The sequence below is a fragment of the Enhydra lutris genome, unplaced genomic scaffold (genome assembly GCF_002288905.1).
Source record: "Enhydra lutris kenyoni isolate GAN:26980312 unplaced genomic scaffold, ASM228890v2 scaffoldscaffold40, whole genome shotgun sequence".
In the NCBI taxonomy this organism is placed as follows: Eukaryota; Metazoa; Chordata; class Mammalia; order Carnivora; family Mustelidae; genus Enhydra; species Enhydra lutris.
Genome location: NW_019154124.1, coordinates 3,983,392 through 4,006,328, shown reverse-complemented (window position 1 = coordinate 4,006,328; position 22,937 = coordinate 3,983,392). Strand labels below are relative to the sequence as shown.

General features: G+C 42.8%; 1 protein-coding gene across 5 annotated transcripts in view; it reads right to left on the bottom strand.

Moving 5' to 3' along the window:
* The window catches only part of LOC111155212 (SRSF protein kinase 2), a 252,401-nt gene extending 230,055 nt beyond the window's left edge, over positions 1–22,346 (bottom strand). For 2 of the 5 annotated variants that reach the window (XM_022515316.1, XM_022515319.1), the window contains exons 1-2: positions 16,020–16,049; positions 15,396–15,450 (exon numbers count right to left, since the gene is read on the bottom strand). In XM_022515316.1, coding sequence (XP_022371024.1) covers positions 15,396–15,450; positions 16,020–16,049 — 85 coding nt within the window. Of the gene's footprint in view, positions 1–15,395; positions 15,451–15,540; positions 15,612–16,019; positions 16,147–22,275 lie in introns of those variants that run through there. The other 3 variants (XM_022515318.1, XM_022515320.1, XM_022515317.1) reach the window with 3 other exon arrangements.
* Between the last annotated feature and the right edge of the window lie 591 nt (positions 22,347–22,937).

Below are 22,937 nucleotides of genomic sequence, written 5' to 3'. Positions count from 1 at the left end.
TTGCTCCTTCAACTATCCTATCTTTAACATAATAAGGGAAAAATATCTTCAAGCCAAGAGGAAATGAACAATCAGGATTATGGTAATGCTAGGCTTGATGGCAGAGGACAGAAGATTATTCCCAGAGGAGCTTGGCTCAGAGAAGCTGGTCAGACAGAATGGGGGAGGAGGGATAAGCCACTCTTCACTGACTGAGAACCTTCTGGGGGAACTGGCTGAAATCACTGTAATCAATACTAATTTGGAAGGCTTAGAGACATCAACCCCATAAAATCAATTTAAAAGGAGGCAAGTATATTCAACACGTTTTTGGAATTATTCCTTAAGATATTATTTCATTAATGCTATACACAAGCCTGTTTTTAAAAATTGTTTTAGGGGCGCCTGGGTGCTCAGTGGGTTAAGCCTCTGCCTTCGGCTCAGGTCATGATCGCAGGGTCCTGGGATCGAGCCCCGCATCGGGCTCTCTGCTCTTCGGGGAGCCTGCTTCCTCCTCCCTCTCTCTCTCTCTCTCTCTCTCCTCCTGACTCTCTGCCTACCTGTGATCTTGGTCTGTCAAATAAATAAAATAAAATTATTTAATAAAAATTTTTTAATTGTTTTAAAAAGCAAGTAAATCATTAAGTTGTAATAAATGTAATTCCACAAAACAAATGAGGAAAAACGAAACAAAACAAATGTCTCATTGTTTTGCAGTTAGCTGCCACCTGGATCAAATATCCAGTGTCAGTGTCCTGTATGGATTCAGGAATGATGCATCTCAGGTTAGACTGAAATAAATATCACAGGCTCTCTTCACACTATCTTCTCAGTTTTCCTGTAAATTTAAACTTGTTCTAAAAAATGAAGCTTTTAAAGAGATAGGACTTGTAACACACATCCCCAGAGGCTGGGGACAGAAGTAGAGGAAGGTAGCCAAATGTACAAACTTCCAGTCTTAAGACAAATAAGGACGGGGGATGTAGTGTGATGTCGTATGATGTAGCACGATGACTATAATCAACAACGCCATTCAGTACACATGAAAGTTGTTAAGAAAGTAGATCCCAGGGGCATCTAGGTAGCTCAGTCGTTAAGTGTCTGCCTTCAGCTCGGGTCATGATCCCTGGGTCCTGGGATGGAGCCCCACATCAAGCTCCCTGCTCAGCAGGGAGTCTGCTTCTCCCTCCCCGACTTTCCCTGCTTGTGTTCCCTCTCTCCCTCTCTCTCTCTCTCTCTGTCAAATAAATAAATAAAATATTTAAAAAGAAAAAAAAGTAGATCCAAGGAGTTCTCATCACAAGGAGAAATTTGTCTTTCTTTTCTTTTTATTGTATCTTTATGAGAAGATGGATTATTAGCTGAACCTGTGGTGGCAATCATTTCACAACAAACATAAACTGGACCATCATGCTGTATGCCTTAAACTTACACAATTACTTCTCAATAAAACTAGGGAAAAAATTAAGTTTTAAAAAACATATACCATGTGCTCTGGAAAAAACCATTAACTGGTTCAAAAAGCATTCTTTTTTTTTTTTTTTTAAAGATTTTATTTATTTATTTGACAGAGAGAGAGATCACAAGTAGACGGAGAGGCAGGCAGAGAGAGAGAGAGAGAGAGAGAGAGGGAAGCAGGCTCCCTGCTGAGCAGAGAGCCCGATGCGGGACTCGATCCCAGGACCCTGAGATCATGACCTGAGCCGAAGGCAGCGGCTTAACCCACTGAGCCACCCAGGCGCCCCTCAAAAAGCATTCTTTATTTAACACATTTAAAAAACTTTTTTTTTGGTAAATCGATAAAATAAGGAAGACAATAATCAATCTCCAAAACCAATTACTCAGACATAGCAATTTCAAGATTCTTATAACTTTAACAGCTTTATTGTGGTATGAAGTTGTATGTATTTAAGTCATATATCATGATGATGTGACATAAGTATTTTTGTGAAATAATTATCACAATCGGGTTAATTAACACATCCATCACCTTACACAGTTACCATTATTGTATGTGTAGTGTATCAAAAAGCATTTCTAATACAGTCATGGATGTCACAAATATGAAATGTCTCAATAAAACTGCTTCAAGAGGTGGCTCAGTTGTTGGGTGTCTGCCTTCAGCTCAGGTCATGATCCCAGGGTTCTGGGATCAAGCCCTGCATTGGAGCTCCCTGCTCGGCAGGAAGCCTGCTTCTCCCTCTTCCACTCCCCCTGCTTGTGTCCCCTCTCTTGCTGTGTCTCCTGTCAAATAAATAAGTAAAATCTTAAAAAAAAAAAAACTTCACAAAACTTAAGAGGAAAAGAGACATTCCTTTTTTTAAAGTTTTTTTTTATTTATTTGATAGAGACACAGAAAAGAGATATTCCTAAAGTAATGTATAAATTCACTTATGAATTTAAATGTATGTGTAATTAACTTTAGGAATTAAATATCGTAAGTAAACATTTGACTATTCCATCTATATCTCAGATTTATATATTCAAATTGTAGACAATCTTAATCTTCTCACTGGGGAATTAGGAGACTTATAATCAAGGGTATCTTATATTCATAGACATAAGGTATCTTACAAAACAAATTCAACCTGAAATGTTCCCATGGAGACATATCAGACAATACCCCCATCAAAACAAAGAAATAAAAAATTCTCTTGTTAATACCTGTCCACACAAGTTACTCTAACACCTCCGAAGTCTTAAAGGTAGACCGTGCTACCTTTAACCTTGGCTGATAATGCTCCTGAAATCAAGGCAGGCCACAAGCTCAAAAATCTGGCAACAAGTCAGGTAAAGACTTTTGTTTTTGTTTTTGTTTTCTGGGTTGTTTGTATTTTGTTTTTTTTTTTTTGAAAACAGAACCCAAGATTTGGTGTCAAAAATCTGGGGGCCCTATTAAAACTTTTTTTTTAAACTGCATTTTTTATTCTATTTATTTGACACAGCAAGAGAGAGCACAAGGGGAATGGGGGAGGGAGAAGCAGACTCCCCCTTGAGCAGGGAGCAGGATGTGGTGCTCAATCCCAGGACCCAGGGATCATGACCTGCTCCAAATGCAGACACTTGACAATTGAGCCACCCAGGAGCCCCTGGTACATAATATTTTTAAAGTCACCTTTTTAGGGGTGTCAGCAGAGCATGTGACTCCTGATCTTGGGTTCTGAGTTCAAGTGCCACACTGAGCACAAAACTTACTTAAAAAAGAAAATCAAAAATAAATAAATAAAGTCGCTTTTAAAAATGTATTTCTAATTCAAGACTTGTCAGGTTTCCCTAAATTAATCTACAAATTCAATTACCTCAAACCAAAGAGCAAAAGCAAACTGGGGGAGGGACTTAGAAATGCGATCTTAATAAATAAATATGCAAGAATTGCCCCCAAAATTCTGAAAACAAGAGTAACAAGGTGTGTATGGGTGATGGAAGAGAGCTTCTGGCCTACCAAACACCTGTAAAGTGTATCTGAAACTACAGCAATTAAAACAACATGGAACTAGAGCAGACAGAGAAGTGAATACACTCTACATGGAAATGCAACACAGCTGGGACAGCTGGATATGTCACTGAGGAAAAACAGGACAGCTTTAACGCTAGAAGCCTATTAACAGCCAAACTTTCCCGCACTTACCACAGGTCCACAACCCTGAGGGCCGGACGTTACTCCACTCTAGTTTTGGGGGGGCCAGACATTACTCCATTCCAGTTTTTTTTAATTTTCCAAAGATAATACTGTACCTATATAATGTATTATGTAACATTCCAGCAAGGTCTAGGAACATGTTTTTTAAAACATGCAACCTATAGCCTTCCTCATCTCAGGGAAAGTCACCATACTCATGTCCTAAGCAAACCTGTCTCTGATCCTCCCCCTTCCTGTCAACTCGGGGTTTCTGCTCCAAAATCCCACATGCCAGTATTTTCAACCTCTCCCTTTCTACAGACTCCTTACCATCTGCTTGCATGGTAAGCAGGGTGGAGGTGGGGGAGGGGGGTGTGGAGGAGATGACCCACTTCTCAAGAACCACTTCCTCAACCTTTTCTCCTTCACACAAAGTTTATTCGAGGAGTAATCTTTTTTTTTTTTTTTTTTTTAGAAGTATCTATTTATTTGAAGGGGGGAGGCAGAAGGAGAGGGAGAGAAAGTCTTAAGCCGACGCCCTTGCTAATAAACATGCAGCCTGAGGCAGGGCTCAATCTCACGACCCTGAGATCATGACCTGAGCCAAAACCAAGAATCCCCACTTAAGTGACTATACCACCAGATGTTCCAAGGAGTACTCTTCTAAAAGGGGAACAAGAAAAAAAATAATAAAAGGACTCCAATGTCCTGTCATCCCATTCACTGATCTAAAAGTACTGGTGTCTAATGACACCCTAACTGCCAAAATTAAAGGCCAAGATTAGGGCTCATCTCTTGGACTTTTTTGCATACTGTGACTCTGGTCTCCGTGAATCACCTTTCTCCTGGTTCGCCTCTCTGGCTCCTCCTTTACCAATCCCACCTGTGGCTTTCTTCTGTTCACACTCACACCTTCAACCAGCAGCCTCCAACAGCTATTCCTAACAACTCCCAATACACATCTCCCAACCACAGCTCTTCCCAGTGCTCCAGCTGCAAACACTGACTAGCATCTCTAACGACTCAGGGAGACACCTCTAACAGCCTAACCAGAGCCAGCCATCATTAGCTTTTCCCAAACTGGCTCTGGATTTTCTGTCTTGAGGAATGACAACACCATCCATAAATTTTGCTAATTCAGAAACTAGGGATTCATCCTCCCACCCAACTCCCACATTAAACTGGACACTAAATTCAATTAATTCTACTGCTTCCTTAATACCCATCAGTCTCCAGAAGCCTCCTCTAATAGCCTCCTAATAGATCTCCTGGCTTCTAAGGCCTTCTCCACACAGTGGCTAGAGTAATCTTTCTAAAAATCTCAACCTGTGCCTCTGAACAGCTCCCCAGTCCCTTGTCAACTTTCTCAGACAGATGAGCTCCACTCATCGGTCACCACACTTTGCACCCTAGCCTTTCCTACCTGCTTAACAGTCTGGAAATACAAGCATGCCGTTTACACCAGCTGCAACACTCCTTCTGCCTGGAAGACACTCACCCTGCCTCCTCTTCTTACTTGGCAAACTAGTACTGGCTCTCCAAGAATCCATTTAACATAACTATGAATCTACTAAAAACTCCTGAATTGTACACTTTAAGCAAATGAATTTGATGGTATGTAAATTGTATCTCAATAAAAGTGTCATAATCTTCTACAAGAAAAAAAGACTTGAAACCCAGTATCTTTTTTTAAAGGGAAAAAGACAAAACAAGCCCTTCACAAAATAGGAAATTCAAATGACCAATAAACATATCAAGAGATGTTCAACACAATCACTCAGAAAAATACAAAACAGAACCAAAAGGAGGTATCAATATATACCTAGAAGAGCCAAAATTAAAAAGAATGATTCTATCGAAATTAAGAAGTCAATCCCATTTACAACTGCACCCAAAACCATAAGATACCTAGGAATAAACCTAACCAAAGAGACAAAGAATCTATACTCAGAAAACTATAAAGTACTCATGAAAGAAATTGAGGAAGACACAAAGAAATGGAAAAATATTCCATGCTCATCGATTGGAAGAACAAATACTGTGAAAGTGTCTATGCTACCTAAAGAAATCTACACATTTAATGCAATCCCTATCAAAATCCCATACATTTTTTTTCAAAGAAAGGGAACAAATAATCCTAAAATTTGTATGGAACCAGAAAAGACCTCGAATAGCCAGAGGAATATTGAAAAAGAAAGCCAAAGTTGGTGGCATCACAATTCCAGACTTCAAGCTCTATTACAAAGCTGTCATCATCAAGACAGTATGGTACTGGCACAAAAACAGACTCATAGATCAATGGAACAGAATAGAGAGCCCAGAAATCGACCCTCAACTCTATGGTCAACTAATCTTCAACAAAGCAGGAAAGAATGGAATAAAGACAGTCTCTTCAACAAATGGTGTTGGGAAAATTGGACAGCCACATGCAGAAAAATGAAACTGGACCGTTTCCTTACACCACACACGAAAATAGACTCAAAATGGATGAAGGACTTCAATGTGAGAAAGGAATCCATCAAAATCCTTGAGGAGAACACAGGCAGCAACCTCTTCGACCTCAGCCACAGCAACTTCTTCTGAGAAACATCGACAAAGGCAAGGGAAGCAAGGGCAAAAATGAACTACTGGGATTTCATCAAGATCAAAAGCTTTTGCACAGCAAAGGAAACAGTTAACAAAACCAAAACACAACTGACAGGAGTCCCACATCGGGCTCCCAGCTCCACAGGGAGTCTGCTTCTCCCTCTGACCTTCTCCTTGCTCATGCTCTCTCACTGCCTCTCAAATAAATAAATAAAATAAAATCTTTAAAAAAAAAAAAAAAGACAACTGACAGAATGGAAGAAGATATTTGCAAACAACATATCAGATAAAGGGCTAGTATCCAAAATCTATAAAGAACTTATCAAACTCAACACCCAAAAAAACAAATAATCCAATCAAGAAATGGGCAGAGGACATGAACAGACATTTCTGCAAAGAAGACATCCAGATGGCCAACAGACACATGAAAAAGTGCTCCACATCACTTGGCATGAGGGAAATACAAATCAAAACCACAATGAGATACCACCTCACACCAGTCAGAACAGCTAAAATTAACAAGCCAAGAAATGACAGAAGCTGGCAAGGATGCAGAGAAAGGGGAACCCTCCTACAGTGTTGGTGGGAATGCAAACGGGTGCAACCACTCTGGAAAACAGCATGGAGGTTCCTCAAAAAGTTGAAAATAGAGCTACCCTATGACCCAGCAATTGCACTACTGGGTATTTACCCTAAAGATACAAATGCAGTGATCCGAAGGGGCATGTGCACCTGAATGTTTATAGCAGCAATGTCCACAAGAGCCAAACTATGGAAAGAACCTAGATGTCCATCAACAGATGAATGGATAAAGAAGATGTGGTATATATATATACAATGGAATACTATGCAGCCATCAAAAGAAATCTTGCCATTTGTGACGATGTGATGGAACTAGAGGGTATTATGCTTAGTGAATAAGTCAATCGGAGAAAGACAACTATCATATGATCTCCCTGATATGAGAAAGTGGAGATGCAACATGGGGGGTTTGGGGAGTAGGAAAAGAATAAATGAAACAAGATGGGATCAGGAGGGAGACAAACCATAAGAGACTCTTAATCTCATAAAACAAATTGAGGGTTGCTGGGGAGAGGGGCGTAGAGAGAGGGTGGTGGGGTTATGGACATTGGGAAGGGTATGTGCTATGGTGAGTGCTGTGAAGTGTGTAAACCTGGCGATTCACAGACCTGTACCCCTGGGGCTAATAATACAATAAATAAATAGGGGCGCCTGGGTGGCTCAGTGGGTTAAGCCGCTGCCTTCAGCTCGGGTCATGGTCTCAGGGTCCTGGGATGGAGCCCCGCATCGGGCTCTCTGCTCAGCGGGGAGCCTGCTTCCTCCTCTCTCTCTGCCTGCCTCTCTGCCTGCTTGTGATCTCTGTCAAATGGACAAATAAAATCTTAAAAAATAAATAAAATAAATAAATAAGTAAAAAGAATGACTCTATCAAATGTGGCAAAGATAAAAAGCAACTGAAACTGTCATACATTGCTGGTGTGAGAGTAAGAAGTCCAATCAAAACTATCTCATAATAAAGATGGGAGAAAAATATCTTTGCCCTTACTACTAAGACTACTAACTTTGCCCTTACTACTAACACAGAATAATACCTATTCTGTAATCTAGCAATTCTACTGCAAGGGCTTATCTCCAAGAGAAATGAATGCAAACATCCACAAAAAGGCATGTACAAGAATGTTTATAGCTGCCTGGCTCAGGCAGTTGACCGTCCAATTCTTGGTTTCAGCTCAGGTCATGATCTCAGGGTCGTGTGATCGAGCCCCTACCACCACTTCCCTCATGAGGCTCCACTCTCAGCAGTCTGTTTGAAGGTTTTCCCTTTTTCCCTCTCCCTTTGCCTCTCCCCCAGCTCACTCTCTCTCTGCCAAATCAATCAATCTTAAAAAAAAATATTACCATTGGGGCACCTGGGTGGCTCAGTGGGTTAAAGCCTCTGCCTTTGGCTCAAGGTCATGATCCCAGCATCCTGGGATCAAGTCCCGCATCGGGCTCTCTGCTCAGCATGGAGCCTGCTTCCTCCTCTCTCTTTCTCTGCCTGCCTCTCTGTCTACTTGTGATCTCTGTCTGTCAAATAAATAAATAAAATCTTAAAAAAAAAAAATATTACCATCAGTTACAAATGGTATGGTAGTGAGCACTTCTTTAAAAAGAAACTTTATTCATAATGCTTTATTCCTTATGCAGAATTATTCAGAATGCTTTATGCATAATGACCAAAAACTGAAGAAAAAACTACTCATCAACAGAATAGACAAATAAACTGTGATATAGTCATTCAATGGAATAGTACAGAGCAGTCAACAGTGAACTACTGGTACCTGCAACAACATGGACAAACTTCACAGAGGCCAGACACAAGAGTGTTCTCGATATGAAGTTCAACAACAGGCCGGTAATCAATAATGTAGATGTGAGCACAGTGGTCATCTCTGGGTGGCAGGGTACAGACTGGGAAGAGGCCTGAGGAACCAACCTTGTGAGGCAGGTACCGGAAGGCTGTGTATCTTGATCTGGGTGGTGGTTACAAGTGTACGAATACATGAAAAATCATCAAACTCAGGGCACTTTACTCAGAAATAGTACACTTTACTATACACATACATATATCCTATACCTCAATTTCTTAAAAAAACTAACAAAAAAATGCACAAGTAGACTATGATTACCAGTACTGTATCATATACCTGGAAGTTATTAAGAGAGTAGACCTTAACTGTTACCACCACACACACACAAAATGGTAATTATATAAGAGAATGGAGGTGTTAACGAACCTTACTGTGGCAGTCATTTCACATTTCACATGCATGAAATTATCATGTTGCACACCTCAAATTTACATGTTATACAGCAACTATATCTCAATAAAGACGGAGAAAAAATATGCACAAGCAAAAGGATAATACACCCAAGTAACTGGTGGACCTACAACTGATATTTATTTCTTTAAATTGTTCTGTACTGTCTGAATTTTCCACCAAGACCATATTACTTACTTCTAATCATTAAAAAATTTTAAAAAAAAATTTAAAAAAAGCTATTTCATTAGAATAACAGTAGTGCTAAAATTAAACAAGATCTCTTCCTAAAGCCTTCACTTACCAATCAAAGCACCACTGCACCTAAATCACAGTGCTTATCACAGTGTCCCACCACAGTCTACTGACCAGGAGACACATATATCTCTCCTACTCTCCAGTTAGAACTGGGCTTTATTTATCTTAATCTTCCTAGCAAACAACACACTGCCTAGCACTAAGAATTTGCTTCATATGTGTTTGTTATATTGAATTGTCTTGTAGTAAGCAAAAATATTTGCAGAGTAAACAATATGTAACAACCCAAGAAGTCAAAAATAAGTGATTACCTTCTATGGGAGATATTCCAAGGTCATGGGTTTGTGAGCTTGAATTTATACAAGAGAGTCAGGTTGAGGTTTACCCAATAAAAATATCAACTTGCATGACAGCATTCCTAAATTGTCTCACCTGTGATTTACTGACCCAATGCCACCAATCCCATGCCAATCATTCCTGTAGCAGTCAGAACCTACACTACAGAACAGAGCCAAGCAATAACCTATAGGATCCACCCACCAACAGAAAGTTAAAAGCCCAAAGGATCCAGCAAAGAATCCCATCACCAACAGCATACACACAGATCACAGATATCCTACAGAGGAAAAAAGAGAGAGAGAGAGAGAAAGATACACATCAAGAGACCAAGTTGCTAACTCCCTAGAAAGCCAAAGTACAAACATAAGTCCTCCAGCAAACATTCTCTTGGGTATTTATCTTAAAGAAATGGAAACATGTTCACATAAAAACCTATACAAAAAGATTCAGCAGCTTTATCCATAAGAATCAAGAACGGGGGGGGGGCACCTGCTCAGCAGGAAGCCTGCTTCCCCCTCTCTCTCTGCCTGCCTCTCCGCCTACTTGTGATCTCTGTCTGTCAAATAAATAAATAAAATCTAAAAAAAAAAAAAAGAATCAAGAACTGGAAGCCATCTAAATGTCCCTCAGCAGGTCAATGGATACATAAACTGTGGTACATCCACACCATGAAACACTATTAAGCAGTAAAAAGGAATGAGCTACTGATACACCCAGCAACACCGAGGAGTCTCAAAGGCACTGAGCTGAGTGAGAAAAGAAAGTCTCCAACAGTTACATAGTGTGTAACTCCGCTTATGTAACAGTCTCAAAGTGGCGAGATCAGTGCTGGAGAACAGACCAGTGCTCGGCTGTCCAGGGTGAGGGCTGAGGGCAGGGTCAGACGCTAAAGGGGTAGTAAGAGGAACTTTCTCTGTGGTGGTGAAGCAGTTTGGCATCCTAACCCTGGTGATGACCACATTCATCTAAACAAGTGATCCATCTGAGAGAACAACACACAGAAAGTACGAATAAAAACCAGTGAAACTTTATTTCAGTTAATAGCATCATGGTGGCAATGTCAATTCCCTGGTTTTGGGAATGTTCTATGGTTATGTGAGATATCACCACTCGGGGAAAGCTGGATAAAGGGTACACAGGGAACTCAGTATCATTTTTGCAACCTCTTAAGAGTCCCCGATTTCAAAATGAAATATTTAAATTAAAAAAAAAAAAAAAAAAAGGAGTTGGGGGCACCTGGGGCACACAGTGGGTTGGGGGTCCAACTCCTGGTTTTGGATCAGGTTGTGATCTCAGAGTCAAAATCAAGCCCCACAAGGGGCTTCATGCTCAGCACGGGTTCTGCCTGAGATTCTCTCCCTCTCTCCCTGCTCACAACCACTCTCTCTCTAAAATAAATAAATATTTTTAAAAATAATTGTACTATAATAATTTATAGTCAAAAAGTGGAAAGAACTTGAATGTCCATCAATGGATGAATGGATAAATAAAACACGGCATATCAATACAATGCAACATTATTTGGCACTACAGAGGTATGAAGTACTGGGTGCCTGGGTGGCTCAGGTCATGAGCCCAGCATCCTGGGATCAAGCCCCCGTATCGGGCTCCCTGCTCAGCAAAAAGCCTACTTCTCCCTCTCCAGGTCCCCCAGGCTTGTGTTCCCTCTCTAGCTCTCTTTCTCTGTCATGAATAAATAAAATCTTTAAGAAAAAAAAAAAAGGATGAAGTACTAATACATGTCTCAACATGGATGAACCTTGAAAGTGTTATGCTAAGTAAAAGAAACCACACACAAGATGACAGAATTTATATGAAATACCCAGAATAGGTACATTCATAGAGACAGAAAACAAATTGGGAGCAGGGAAAAATGATGCATGGCTGCTAAAAAGTATGGGCTTTATTCTTGGGGGAGGGGAGGATGCAAATGTTGTAGAATTAATCATTGTGATGGTTCCACAACGTTGTGAATATACTAAAAACCAGCAAATTATACACTTGAAAAGATAAATCTTACAGTACATGAATTACATCTTAATGAAAAAGTTACATGCGTTGAAAAAAAAAAAAAGATGCTTAAAAAATTTTATACATGGGGTGCCTGGGTGGATCAGTCGTTAAGCGTCTGCCTTCAGCTCGGGTCATGATCCCAAGGTCCTGGGATGGAGCCACACATCTGGCGGCTCTCTGCTCGGCAGAAAGCCCGCTTCTCCCTCTCCCACTCACCTTGCTTGTGTTCCCTCTCTGGCTGTGTCTCTCTCTGTGTCAAATAAATAAAATCTTTTAAAAAAATTTTTATACATACATTCATTCACTCATGCCCCAAAGCAACAGTCTCCCAAGCCATATGATTTAGCTAATTCTTAAGATTCAAGATTGAATTGACACTGCAGTCCTTCCCTGCCGCCTGTTGCTCACAAAGCAGCTCAATTAATAATTAGCAAACTAAACACACTGGAACAATCTGACAAGATTAAAATTTTGACTCAGCTAAATAGAGAAATCTTAATGCTATTCCTGACAATTACAAATTCCAGCATACTAAAAAAGTAGCCTCCAGGAACTGGCTCAATTCATAAAAGCTCACTGAATGAAAATGAATGAAGAGCCAGCTTGCGTATACAAGTAGATAATGACAAAAGCATATCATATTACATCAACCCAGGCCCATGTTGTCACATAATTTAGGTTTGCCAGTCATTATATTTATATGGTTTCAAATTAGACCTATTACTCCTTTTCCTCCTCTGGAGAATTAATCAAAAAACAAAAACACTGGGCATCAGGAGACCTGAATTCTGGTCCAAACACAGCTAATTGTGTGACTATCACCTTCCTCAGGGCTGACAATAAAAATCAGGACTTCTCCTCAGACCAGCCGTCTCTGAAGCCCCTTCCACCACTTCTGACACCACTGCTTGCAACCTGAACCAAGTCACCATGGTTTCCCTCAGACAGAAGGCCAGCTCCCAGCCTCTACTTCTTCTCTACCCCTGACAAACCACTCTCCACAGACAACCCGAGCTCTTTTAAAACAGGAACTGATCCTGTCAGTCCCATCGGTAAGCCCCTGGACGCCCTACAGGGCAGGGCCCTACCCACTCTCGACCTCCCCTGTCACCATCATCTCTCAAAACACTCCAGTGACCCTGACCTTTGGGGTCCTCCAACATTGCTACCCATTCCTCCCCAAGGCCTCTGCCACACTCCCATCTCCTCCTCCTCATTCTCGTTTCTGGTCAAATGTCACCTCTTGAGAGAGCTGAGTGTGGACTCGAGTCCCAGGCTGCCTATATTCAACTCTGCAGCCAAGCATGTTGCTTGCCCATCTGTAAAATGGTGATCAAAAACAGTGTCTACCGTAGTGCTGTCACAGGGTAAGAGGCAGTAAAGCTATCAGCATGGTGCCTGGCACTGGGTTCAAATGTCACCTACCACTGTTACTTAAAGTATCCCATCTTAATGTTGTCCCTAGCTCATAGCATAGCACCATCTGAATATGCCATCCTGATCTGTCATCATCTTTGACAAGAAGGGGAAATCTGGATAAAGGGTACACAGGGAACGCAATGCCCCCAATACCCACAGAATGTAACATTCATGAGGAGCTTTGTCTTGTTCAAAGCTCTATCACCATCTCCAAGGAAAGGCGTGCAAATACTTGTTGAACACATGGATAAATCATATCGAGCGTTCCTTTAGAATGTCTTAATTCAAAGAATTAAGCAAAAAATGGCATTGCATTTATCAGTTATGTAATTGGGCTGGTCTCCTCTTGTTAATTACCCTGCAGTCCAACTAATTTACTCAGCCATTGCCTGGGGGCTTTTCCCTCAAACCTTATCACATAAATACAGAAGACAATGGAAAAATCTGGAACGTTAATCTCTTAGAGTGAAAACTGGATATTGTGGATATACACTAATTCTTTATAAACATACCACATAAATCCAAACTGCAGCACATCAAAAAAGGCTCTTGGCCATTAGGAAAATCATACCCTGTGCTCGCTTCGGCAGCACATATACTAAAATAGGAAAATCATACCCTGAAATATGAAAATATGAAACACATGTTGACTTAGTTAACTAAAAGGGTTTTTCAACATGTATGTCTACCTATAACATACACACAAACATATTATACATACATATGTGCGTACACACACACACACACAGAGCCATTCCCAAAATTGGGGACATGCTTTTTTCAATTCCTTTTTACATTTCTAAACATAATGCACTATGTGAAAATAAATGCTTCGAATTTAAATTGTTTTTTAAAACCCAATACTGAGGATCTTAAACGTTACAGTTCTCCTTACTCATGGGCTTAATCTCCCAACATTCAAAGCAAATCCCAAATTTAAGGCCCTGACTTGAAAGCCAGCATTAATTTTGTAAAGCATCTCAAAGTACCACATCCATTCTGTTTTAACGTCTTAAGAACCCAATATCAGATTTTTACCCACCAGTTAATAAGTCCTTAATAAGCATTTTTTCTATCATTGTAATAATTTTTTAAGGCATTATATGGAGATCCACATTTTGAGACCCTGAAAATACTTTCAAGTTATAGTCCATCTTGAGTGAACAAAAATCCTGTCAGAAGTAACCCTTCGGTCAGTTTTCATAGAGAGCCTGAAATTCACCAGGCAGAGACCAAGGTGGACAGGAAGGGGAAAGCCTAGGAATGCTGCAGGGTAGTACCCCAAAGGAAACAGAACCAGAAATGTTCGCGATTCTAAAGAAAATCATGGACTACCATCCCCTGGAAGACCACAAATACTACCGAGTATCTCTTGCTCAAAAGGAAGAGTGAAGCCACAAATCTAGGAGTAAAGACGCTGAACGCCGGCTGGCTTTTTAAAATTGAGAGAAGGAGCGACGCGGCAGCGCTCTGCGGTCGGAGCAGCTCTCCAGGAAAGGCTTCTCGGGCGCCGGCCGCTCCCTCCCCGGGCCGAGGCCAGGCTGGAGGTGGCCGGCGGCTGGCACGTTTTAAATATCACCACCCTATTCATCAACTGCCCGGCACAATGAGGGCCGGGGAGCCGCGCCGGGGACCGCCCGCGCACACGCCCACCGGTCCCGCGCAGCCCGCGACCCGGGCGCACCCGCCGCGCAGCGAAGTGACGCTCGGCCCGAGCAGAAAGTTTCGAATAAAACCCCGAGCCCCGAAACGCACAGGTCTCGGCGCTGAACTCGCGCCAGGAACACGCCCGAGGCAAAGCACTTGACAACCAGCTCGGGTTTTCAGCCGCAAAGGCCGAGAGGCGGGGGCCGGGGAGGAAGAGAAGGCCACACACACACACACACACACACTCGCTCACTTTCTGGCACACTCGGCTCTTCTTCCTTTTGGGCCCCTGTGCCCAGGTGCGAGCCACGCAGCAGCCTCACGCCCGCACGCGGCGGGGCCCAGGAGGCAGACGCCAGCGCCCCTCCCGGGAAGGACCCGCGACCCCTGGGCCAGCGCGGCGCGCAGGGGGAAGGGTGCGCACACCCGGCGCCCCCGCGCCCCGCCGCCCGTCCCCCGCCCCACGGCCGCAGCGGCCGCCGGGGCCCGGGGGTCCGGGGATGCTCTGCGGGCGGCCGCGGGCTCGCGCGCGCCCCTCCCCCGCCCGCCCCTCCCCCCGGGCCGCCCGCCGGGGCGCGCAGGAGGCGAGCGCCGGCGTCCCGGGGGACCAGCCGGCGGCCCTGGGGATCCGGGCAACTTTCCCCTGAGTGGTCGCGGGCAGCCCTCGACCAGGCGGGGGCACAGGCCCCGGGGCTAGCGCGGCGTGGACTCACTTTTTCGGATGTTTCTCTCTTTTCGGCCTCCGCTTTCGGGCCTGAATGGCCAGCACTAGGGAAAGAGAAGACACACATTAACGGTCGGGCCGGCCGGCCTGCGGGGCCGCGTGGCGGGGAAGAGGGGACGCCGCGGGCCACTCACCTTTCCGGGAGCTCATCCCGACGCGGCGGAAGCGGGGCGGGGGGCTTCGCGGCGGCGGCAGTGGCGACGCGGGAGCCGAGCCGAGCCGAGCCGGGCTGCAGCCTCCACTCGCTCCGCCAGCCGGGAGGAGGCGGGAACCGCGCCTGCGCCGCCGCCGCAGCAGCCGCCGCTCCCGCGGGGGGCCCAGCGAGACCCGCCCCCGGCCGGCCCCGCCCCCGCCCCGCCCCACCCCCACCCGCCCGCTGGGGTCCGGACCCCCTGCGCCGAGCCCTCCCGCGCGCCCCGCACCCACCCACCTGCCCCACCTGTGCAGAAGTCACTCCCCGCCACCACCGCCACTCCCGCCCACGGCGTTCCCCGCCCCTGCCTGCGGCCGGGGCCTCCGCCTCTTGCGCCCCCGCGGACGGCCCAGGCCTCCCGCTCCTCCTGGGCACCCGGCCCGCGCGACCATCCCTCTCCACAGCCTCTCCCCTACGCACCCCGGCCGACCGCGCCACCCGCCTCTCCATGCGCCCTTCCTTGGCCGGCGCCTCTGCGGGTCTCACACCACCTCTCTTCGCGCGGCCTCTTCTCCCCCTTTGCTCCTCTACATCCTTGCATCCCCATGAGCGCCGCTTCCTTCTCTCCGGCGGGTGTGGAAAGGGCACAGGACCAAGAGCGGGGAAACCTGGGTCCTTCACTAGCTGTGTGACCTTGGAGAAGTCCTCTCATCTCTCCCCTTTGCCCACCCCACAGGACTGTTCGTTCAATTAAGGGAAAAGACGCAAATGGTATGGAAAGTACGATGAAGTTTTGGCACCTGAATTAAAGCCCAGCTCAGTAAACAAGTGCATGACCGTTAACACAACAATCCCACCAAGAAGTTATTGTCTACATCCTACAATGAGGAAACTGAGTCCTAAAGAAGTTGAACAGTTTACCCAGCGATAATTCAAACTTAGGCCTAGCTATCTCCGAATCCTTTCCACCTACCATGCTACCTAATAAAGACGGGAATCACGCTGGTAGTGGGACAAAATGACAACTGCAGTGTTCCTTTGTTTGTTTAAATAATTATAATGTTTTGGAAAGAGAGCCACCCGGACCATTTACTCTCTTTGGTTGTACAACTATTTTCTTAACTCATCAAAGTAACTCGTCTTATTCTGAAGATGCTAAACCCAAAGAACCGAAAGCACTGCTTAGATTTGATGACCCTTTCACTTTCGCAACATTTTTTTAAAGTTCTTATTTTAATCACCTCCTTGGAGTGCACTCCTTACTCCCCATCACCTACTTCGGCCACCCCCACCCACTTCCCCTCTGGTAACCATCAGTTTGTTCTCTCTACTTGAGTACTTTCTCAACTTTGTATTTTCAAAAATATTAACCTTACAGAAACGTTATGAGAAAAATATAAGCAACGCCCATATTAACCCATATTCACCGGTTTTTAACATTTCATCACATTGGCTTTCCTTGTGTGTATGTGTGCGTATGGAACTTTCTTTGTTGTTTTTGCTGAATCACTGAAGTTTTTGCATTGTTAGCCTTTACCCTCAACATTTCGATGAGTATCTAAGAACAAAGATATTCTGCATAATCAGAATTCCATTATCATTCCAAGAAAATTTAATATAATATAATATTATTTGTAATATTATCTGTACAGAGGCCATATTCAAATTTTCAAAATGTCCCTTTTTGCTGACTTTTCCCAATCCAGGATACAATCAAGAATCATGCATTACATTTAAATGCCTTGTCTTTTCACACTCCTTTAGTCTAGAATAATCCCTAGCTGTTGTTGTTTTCATTTATAACATTGACTTCATTTGAAGAACCCAGTTCTACTGTTGTGCAGGATACCCCTCACTTTGTACTTGTCTGTTCCCTGTTAAATTCAAGTTAAATAATTTTGTCAGGTACACTGTATGGATGATATTGTGTCCATCTCAGTATGTTGCAACAGAAGGGAAATGATGGCATTTTGTTCCATTATTTGTGATGTTACATTTAATCATTTTTCTATGGTAAAGCTAGCTTTGTTTCTTTTCTATTTAAAAAAGTAGTCTATGTAAAGAATGGGTAAAGGACTTGAATATACCTTTCTCCAAAGATACGCAAATGGTCGAAAAGCACATGAAAAGATGCTCAACATCATTAGAGAAATGCAAAGCAAAACCACAAGGAGGGGCCCCTGGGTGGCTCAGTCAGTTAAGCATCTGTCTCGGGCTCATTTTATGATTTCAGAGTCCAGGGTCAAGCCCAGCATCAGGTTCTCTGCTCAGCAGGGAGTCTGCTTCTCCCTCTTACTCTACCTCTGTGCTCTCTTGCTCTATCTCTCAAATAAATAAATAAAATCTTACACACACACACACACACACACACACACACACACACACACTAAGATACCCTTTCACACCTACTAGGTTGGCTATATTCCTTTTTTAAAATGGAAAATAAGGGGCACCTGGGTGGCTCAGTCGGTTAAGCTTCAGACTCCTGTTTCAGTTCAGGTCATGAATTCATGGGTCCTGAGATCAACCCCCATGTCAAGCCCACATCAAGCCCCACGTGGAGCCCCACGGGCTCCGCACTGAGTGGGGAGCCACTTGAGATTCTCTGCCTCTCCCCCGACTCACGCGCTCTCTCTCTCTCTCTCTCAAATAAATAAATCTTTAAAAATAAATAAATAAATGGAAACTAAGTGTTGGCAGGGATATAGAGATATTGGAATCCTTGTACATTGCTGGTGGAAATGTAAAATGGTGCAATCACTGTGGAAAACAGTCCCACGGTTCCTCAAAAAGCTAAACATAGAATTATCAGCAATTCCACCCCTAGGTATATATCCAAAATAACTGCAAACAAGTACTCAAATCCTTGTACACAAATGTACACAGCAGTGCTAATCACAGTAGCCAAAAGGTCAGAAACAACCCAAATATCCATCAGCACATGAATGGATAAACAAACTATGGTTTACACATACAATGGAACATATTTTTTTAAATGGGTGTTGCTTACCCCCCTTTTTTTTTGACAGAGAGAGAGATCACAAGTAGAGAGAGCAGGGGAAGCAGGCTCCCTGCTGAGCAGAGAGCCCGACTCGGGGCTCGATCCCAGGACCCTGAGATCATGACCTGAGCACCCCTACAATGACCCAGGCACCCCGATAATGGAATATTTTTCAGCCCATAAAAAGAATGAATAAGAAGGGGCACCTGGGTGGCTCATCATCTATTGATGATGCTTGCCTGGGTCGATTACTACTATCATGGTTGTACAAGAATGACACTATAATCCTGTCATTCCAACTGTTCCACCTGTATGAATTAGGTGGCATTCTTATATAAAGAAGACCTTTCATTTCTCACCACTCCTTGGTTCTCTGTTTTTGGCTTGTTTTTTGCCTTTGTTTTTGGTATCAATATTGACAGTAATTTCTGTCACTTTGATATTTGATCTTGAATTGTTCCATATTTAACCACGAAAGACCCTTCCAGTTGGTAGTGACCTTTGGACATGTCCCAGTAGATTTTTGAGCACCTCTTCACGTTCTGGCACAAGAAGTTACAGAAAACCTTGTGCTTTCCTTGACATGTTCTCAAAACCAGCATGTGTCCAGTCTTAGCTCCTTCTGGAAGGTGATTAGAAGCTTGGAAACCAAAGAAATGTGAATTTGAAACCAATTTCTTTTATTATTTTTAACAGCTTTATTGAGATTTAATTCACATACCGTACCATTCACCCCCCTTAAAGCGCAAAATTCAATGGTTTTTTAGTACGTTCACATGGTTGTGCAACCACCACCACGATCTAATTTTAAAATTTTTTGTCACCCCTAAAAGAAACTCCATAGTCATTAGTAGTCACTCCACATTTCCCCCATCCTTCCCTGCAAAGCCCTGAGCAGCCACTAATCTCTTTTCTGTCTCTATAGACTTGCCCGTTCTGGACAGATCATGTAAATGAAATCGTACACTATGCGGCCTTTTGTAACTGGCTGCTTTCACTTAATGTTGAAGCCAATTTTTGCTACTAATTTCTCCATAACCTTGAACAAGTTACTTAATTACACCATCTGGAAAATGGTAATAATATCAATACCAATCCTCCTTGATCAATATGATAATCAAATAAAATAAGTAACAATTTAGTACATAATTAATTATAATTAACACTAGATGGGAGACACGAGACCCAATCTGCCTACTAGATCTTTGCATTCATTTGTTCAACAAATAATTATCCAATACCTATTAATGTAGCATTATTCTACATATTGAGTCTATAGCACTGAAAGAAGAACACAGAAATCTCCCTCCCTCGTGGAGCTTACATTCTGCTGCCAGAAGAGAAAATAAACAAAATAAATATGTGAAGTATTGCTATGATTACTAGATGGCAGTAGCATCTATAAAAAGAAAAAAACAACAACTAAATGAAAAATAAAAAAATACCAACCTTTCAGGGAGGTCTTTTTTTTCGAGAGTTGTTTTTTTTTCCTTAAAGATTGTATTATTTATTTATTTATTTGACAGAGAATGTGAGAGAGAGCACAACCATGGGGAGCAGGAGAAGGAGAAGCAGGGTCCCTGCTGAGCAAGGAGCCTGATGTGGGACTTGGTCCCAGGACATGGGATCATGACTTGAGCCGAAGGCAGAGGCATCACCGACTGAGCCACCCAGGTGCCCCTGAGGAGCACCTGGGTGGCTCAGTCAGTCAAGTGTCTGCCTTTGGCTCAGGCCATGATCTCAAGGTCCTGGGATCAAGCCCAGAGTTGGGCTCCCTGCTAAGCGGGGAGTCTGCTTCTCAACCCCCCCACTACCCTTCCCCCTGCTCCTGTTTGTGCTCTCTCAAATAAATAAATAAAATCTTTTTTAAAAAAAAGGTCTCACTTGGGCGCCTGGGTGGCTCAGTGGGTTAAGCCGCTGCCTTCGGCTCAGGTCATGATCTCAGGTCCCTGGGATCGAGTCCCGCATCGGGCTCTCTGCTCGGCGGAGAGCCTGCTTCCCTCTCTCTCTCTCTCTGCCTGCCTCTCCATCTACTTGTGATCTTTCTCTGTCAAATAAATAAATAAAATCTTTAAAAAAAAAAAATAAAAATAAAAATAAAAATAAAAAAAGGTCTCACTGAAAAGATAACAATTAAAGATCTAAGGTGATCTTGTCAATCTTTTTACATCTATAAATTAGGAGAGAACCACATTTGCCACCTACAATATCTGTGAATTGCTTTGAATTTATTGAGTTAAAATACACCCACTTAATTATCAATCAATAAATTTGCACATACTATATAGGTGTTTACAGAAAGAATGATAAAGTATAAACCTAGTCTATACAAATTTAAAAATTAAAAATTTGGGGGCACATGGCTGTTCCAGTGGGTAGAGCATGCGATTCAATCTCAGGGTCAGTTGTGAGTTCAAGCCCCATACCGGCTGTGGAGCCTACAGAAAAAAAAAATTTTTTTTTATTTTAAAAATGAAAATTTAAAAATGGAAAATTTCTTTGGGATGCATAATTTAAAATGACATTTTCAATGAAATTAGAAAAAGAAACAAAAAGAGTATAAGTATTTTTTAAGTTTTTTTTAAAGCTCTATATACCCAACATGGGGCTCGAACTCACAACCCTGAGTATAAATTTAATTATTTTATTCTACCATTATTTATTGCTAATAAATCTAATTCTGAGATTATAATTAAGAAGCGGCAGTATTAGAACTGGATATATTTTGTTCTCTGTTAGCAGTCCAAAAGAAATGAAAAGGGCAGTATATGTGCATTTTCCCCCCAATCTAGCACAACGGAATTCAAGGTGAACCTTTCATGTTAATCTTTACTAAACATAAGAGAAAATTACAGAATGCCATAAACCCAATTGTACACTAACATTTCTAAGTAGAGCTATTAAATCATGCCATATGGTAGAGGGTATATTTAGTACGTCATAGAATTAGAAACAGACTGGAGAGGTCATACAACCCACCTTTGGGCCTTTAGTGGATGTGAACCTAGCCTCTTTCTAAAGGCTCTCCAATGCTTTGACATTTCTAGGAAAGTTCCTTTAGATCTAATTTATACCTTCTGTTATGAAGCTTAAGCCCATCTTTTATGATTACAGCATATTTCTCAATGGTATTAGTGCCATTAAAGCAGGAATTTAACCCAGAAGTTAGTGCACAGAGTAGTAGAGCCAGACTGCCTGAGTTCAAATCCCAGTTTTACCATTTACTAGGTAAACCTCGGGCTGGGTAACTTGGGCAAGTTACTCAGTTTCTCTGTGCCTCAGTTTCCTGAGCTGCAAAACGAGGATAGTAATATTAACTACCTTATATGCTTGTGAGGATTCAATGAGTTGTTTCATATAAAATACTTAGAGAACGATCTAATTGTTCAATAAACATTAGCTGTTCTTGGGCGCCTGGGAGGCTCAGTGGGTTAAAGCCTCTGCCTTTGGCTCAGGTCATGATCCCAGGGTCCTGGGATAGAGCCCTGCATGGGGCTCTCTGCTCGGCTGGGAGCCTGCTTCCCCACCTCTCTCTCTGCCTGCCTCTCTGCCTACTTGTGACCTCTGTCTGTCAAATAAATAAATAAAATCTTAAAAAAAAAAAAAAGAGAAGTTTAAAAAAAAACACTAGCTGTTCTTATCTATATGCATATCAAGACATGTCTTACTAATCTATTGCTACAAAACAAATTTCTCCCAAATTTAGCAACTTAAAACAAACATATATTATCTCACGATTTTTGTGGTCTGGGCCTTGGGGAGCTGTTTGGCTGGAGAGTGAAGTTGTCACTTGGGGCTGCAGTCATCTGGAGGCTTGAGGAAGGCTGAAAGATCTGTTTCCAAGATGGCTCACTCACATGGCTGTTAGCAGGAGGCCTCAGACCCTCACTGGCTCTTTCGAGGAGGCCTCACTTCTTCCACCTGGATCTTTCCATAGGGTGGTTGAGTGAGGGGCTTCCCCCAGAGAGCAAGGAAGAAACTTCACTGTCTTCTGTGACCTACCCTCAGAAGTCACAATCTGTCATTTTCACCACATTCCATTCATGAGAGGGAAGTACAGCCCATGCTCAAAGGAGGAGCATGAAACCACTTCTTGAAGGGAAGAGTGACAGAGAATAAGCGGACATATTTTTTAAACCACCACAAGGGGTCATTCCTTCTTTCTTTCAGGGCCTCTGATTTGCGAGTGAGAATCCTTACAGACCCCCTCATTGGGCTATTGTCTAAACAGTAGAAATGAAAGGGAATTTTCAGTCCAATGTTCACATTAAATAAAGAAAAGGGAATGTAGTCTAGATTATCTAGGGAAGATCAACAATAATAATAGATGTGTTATAAATAAAAGGAGCCAGTTAAAAATGGCTTCGAACGATCTGTCCAAGGACTGTATTAGTAGG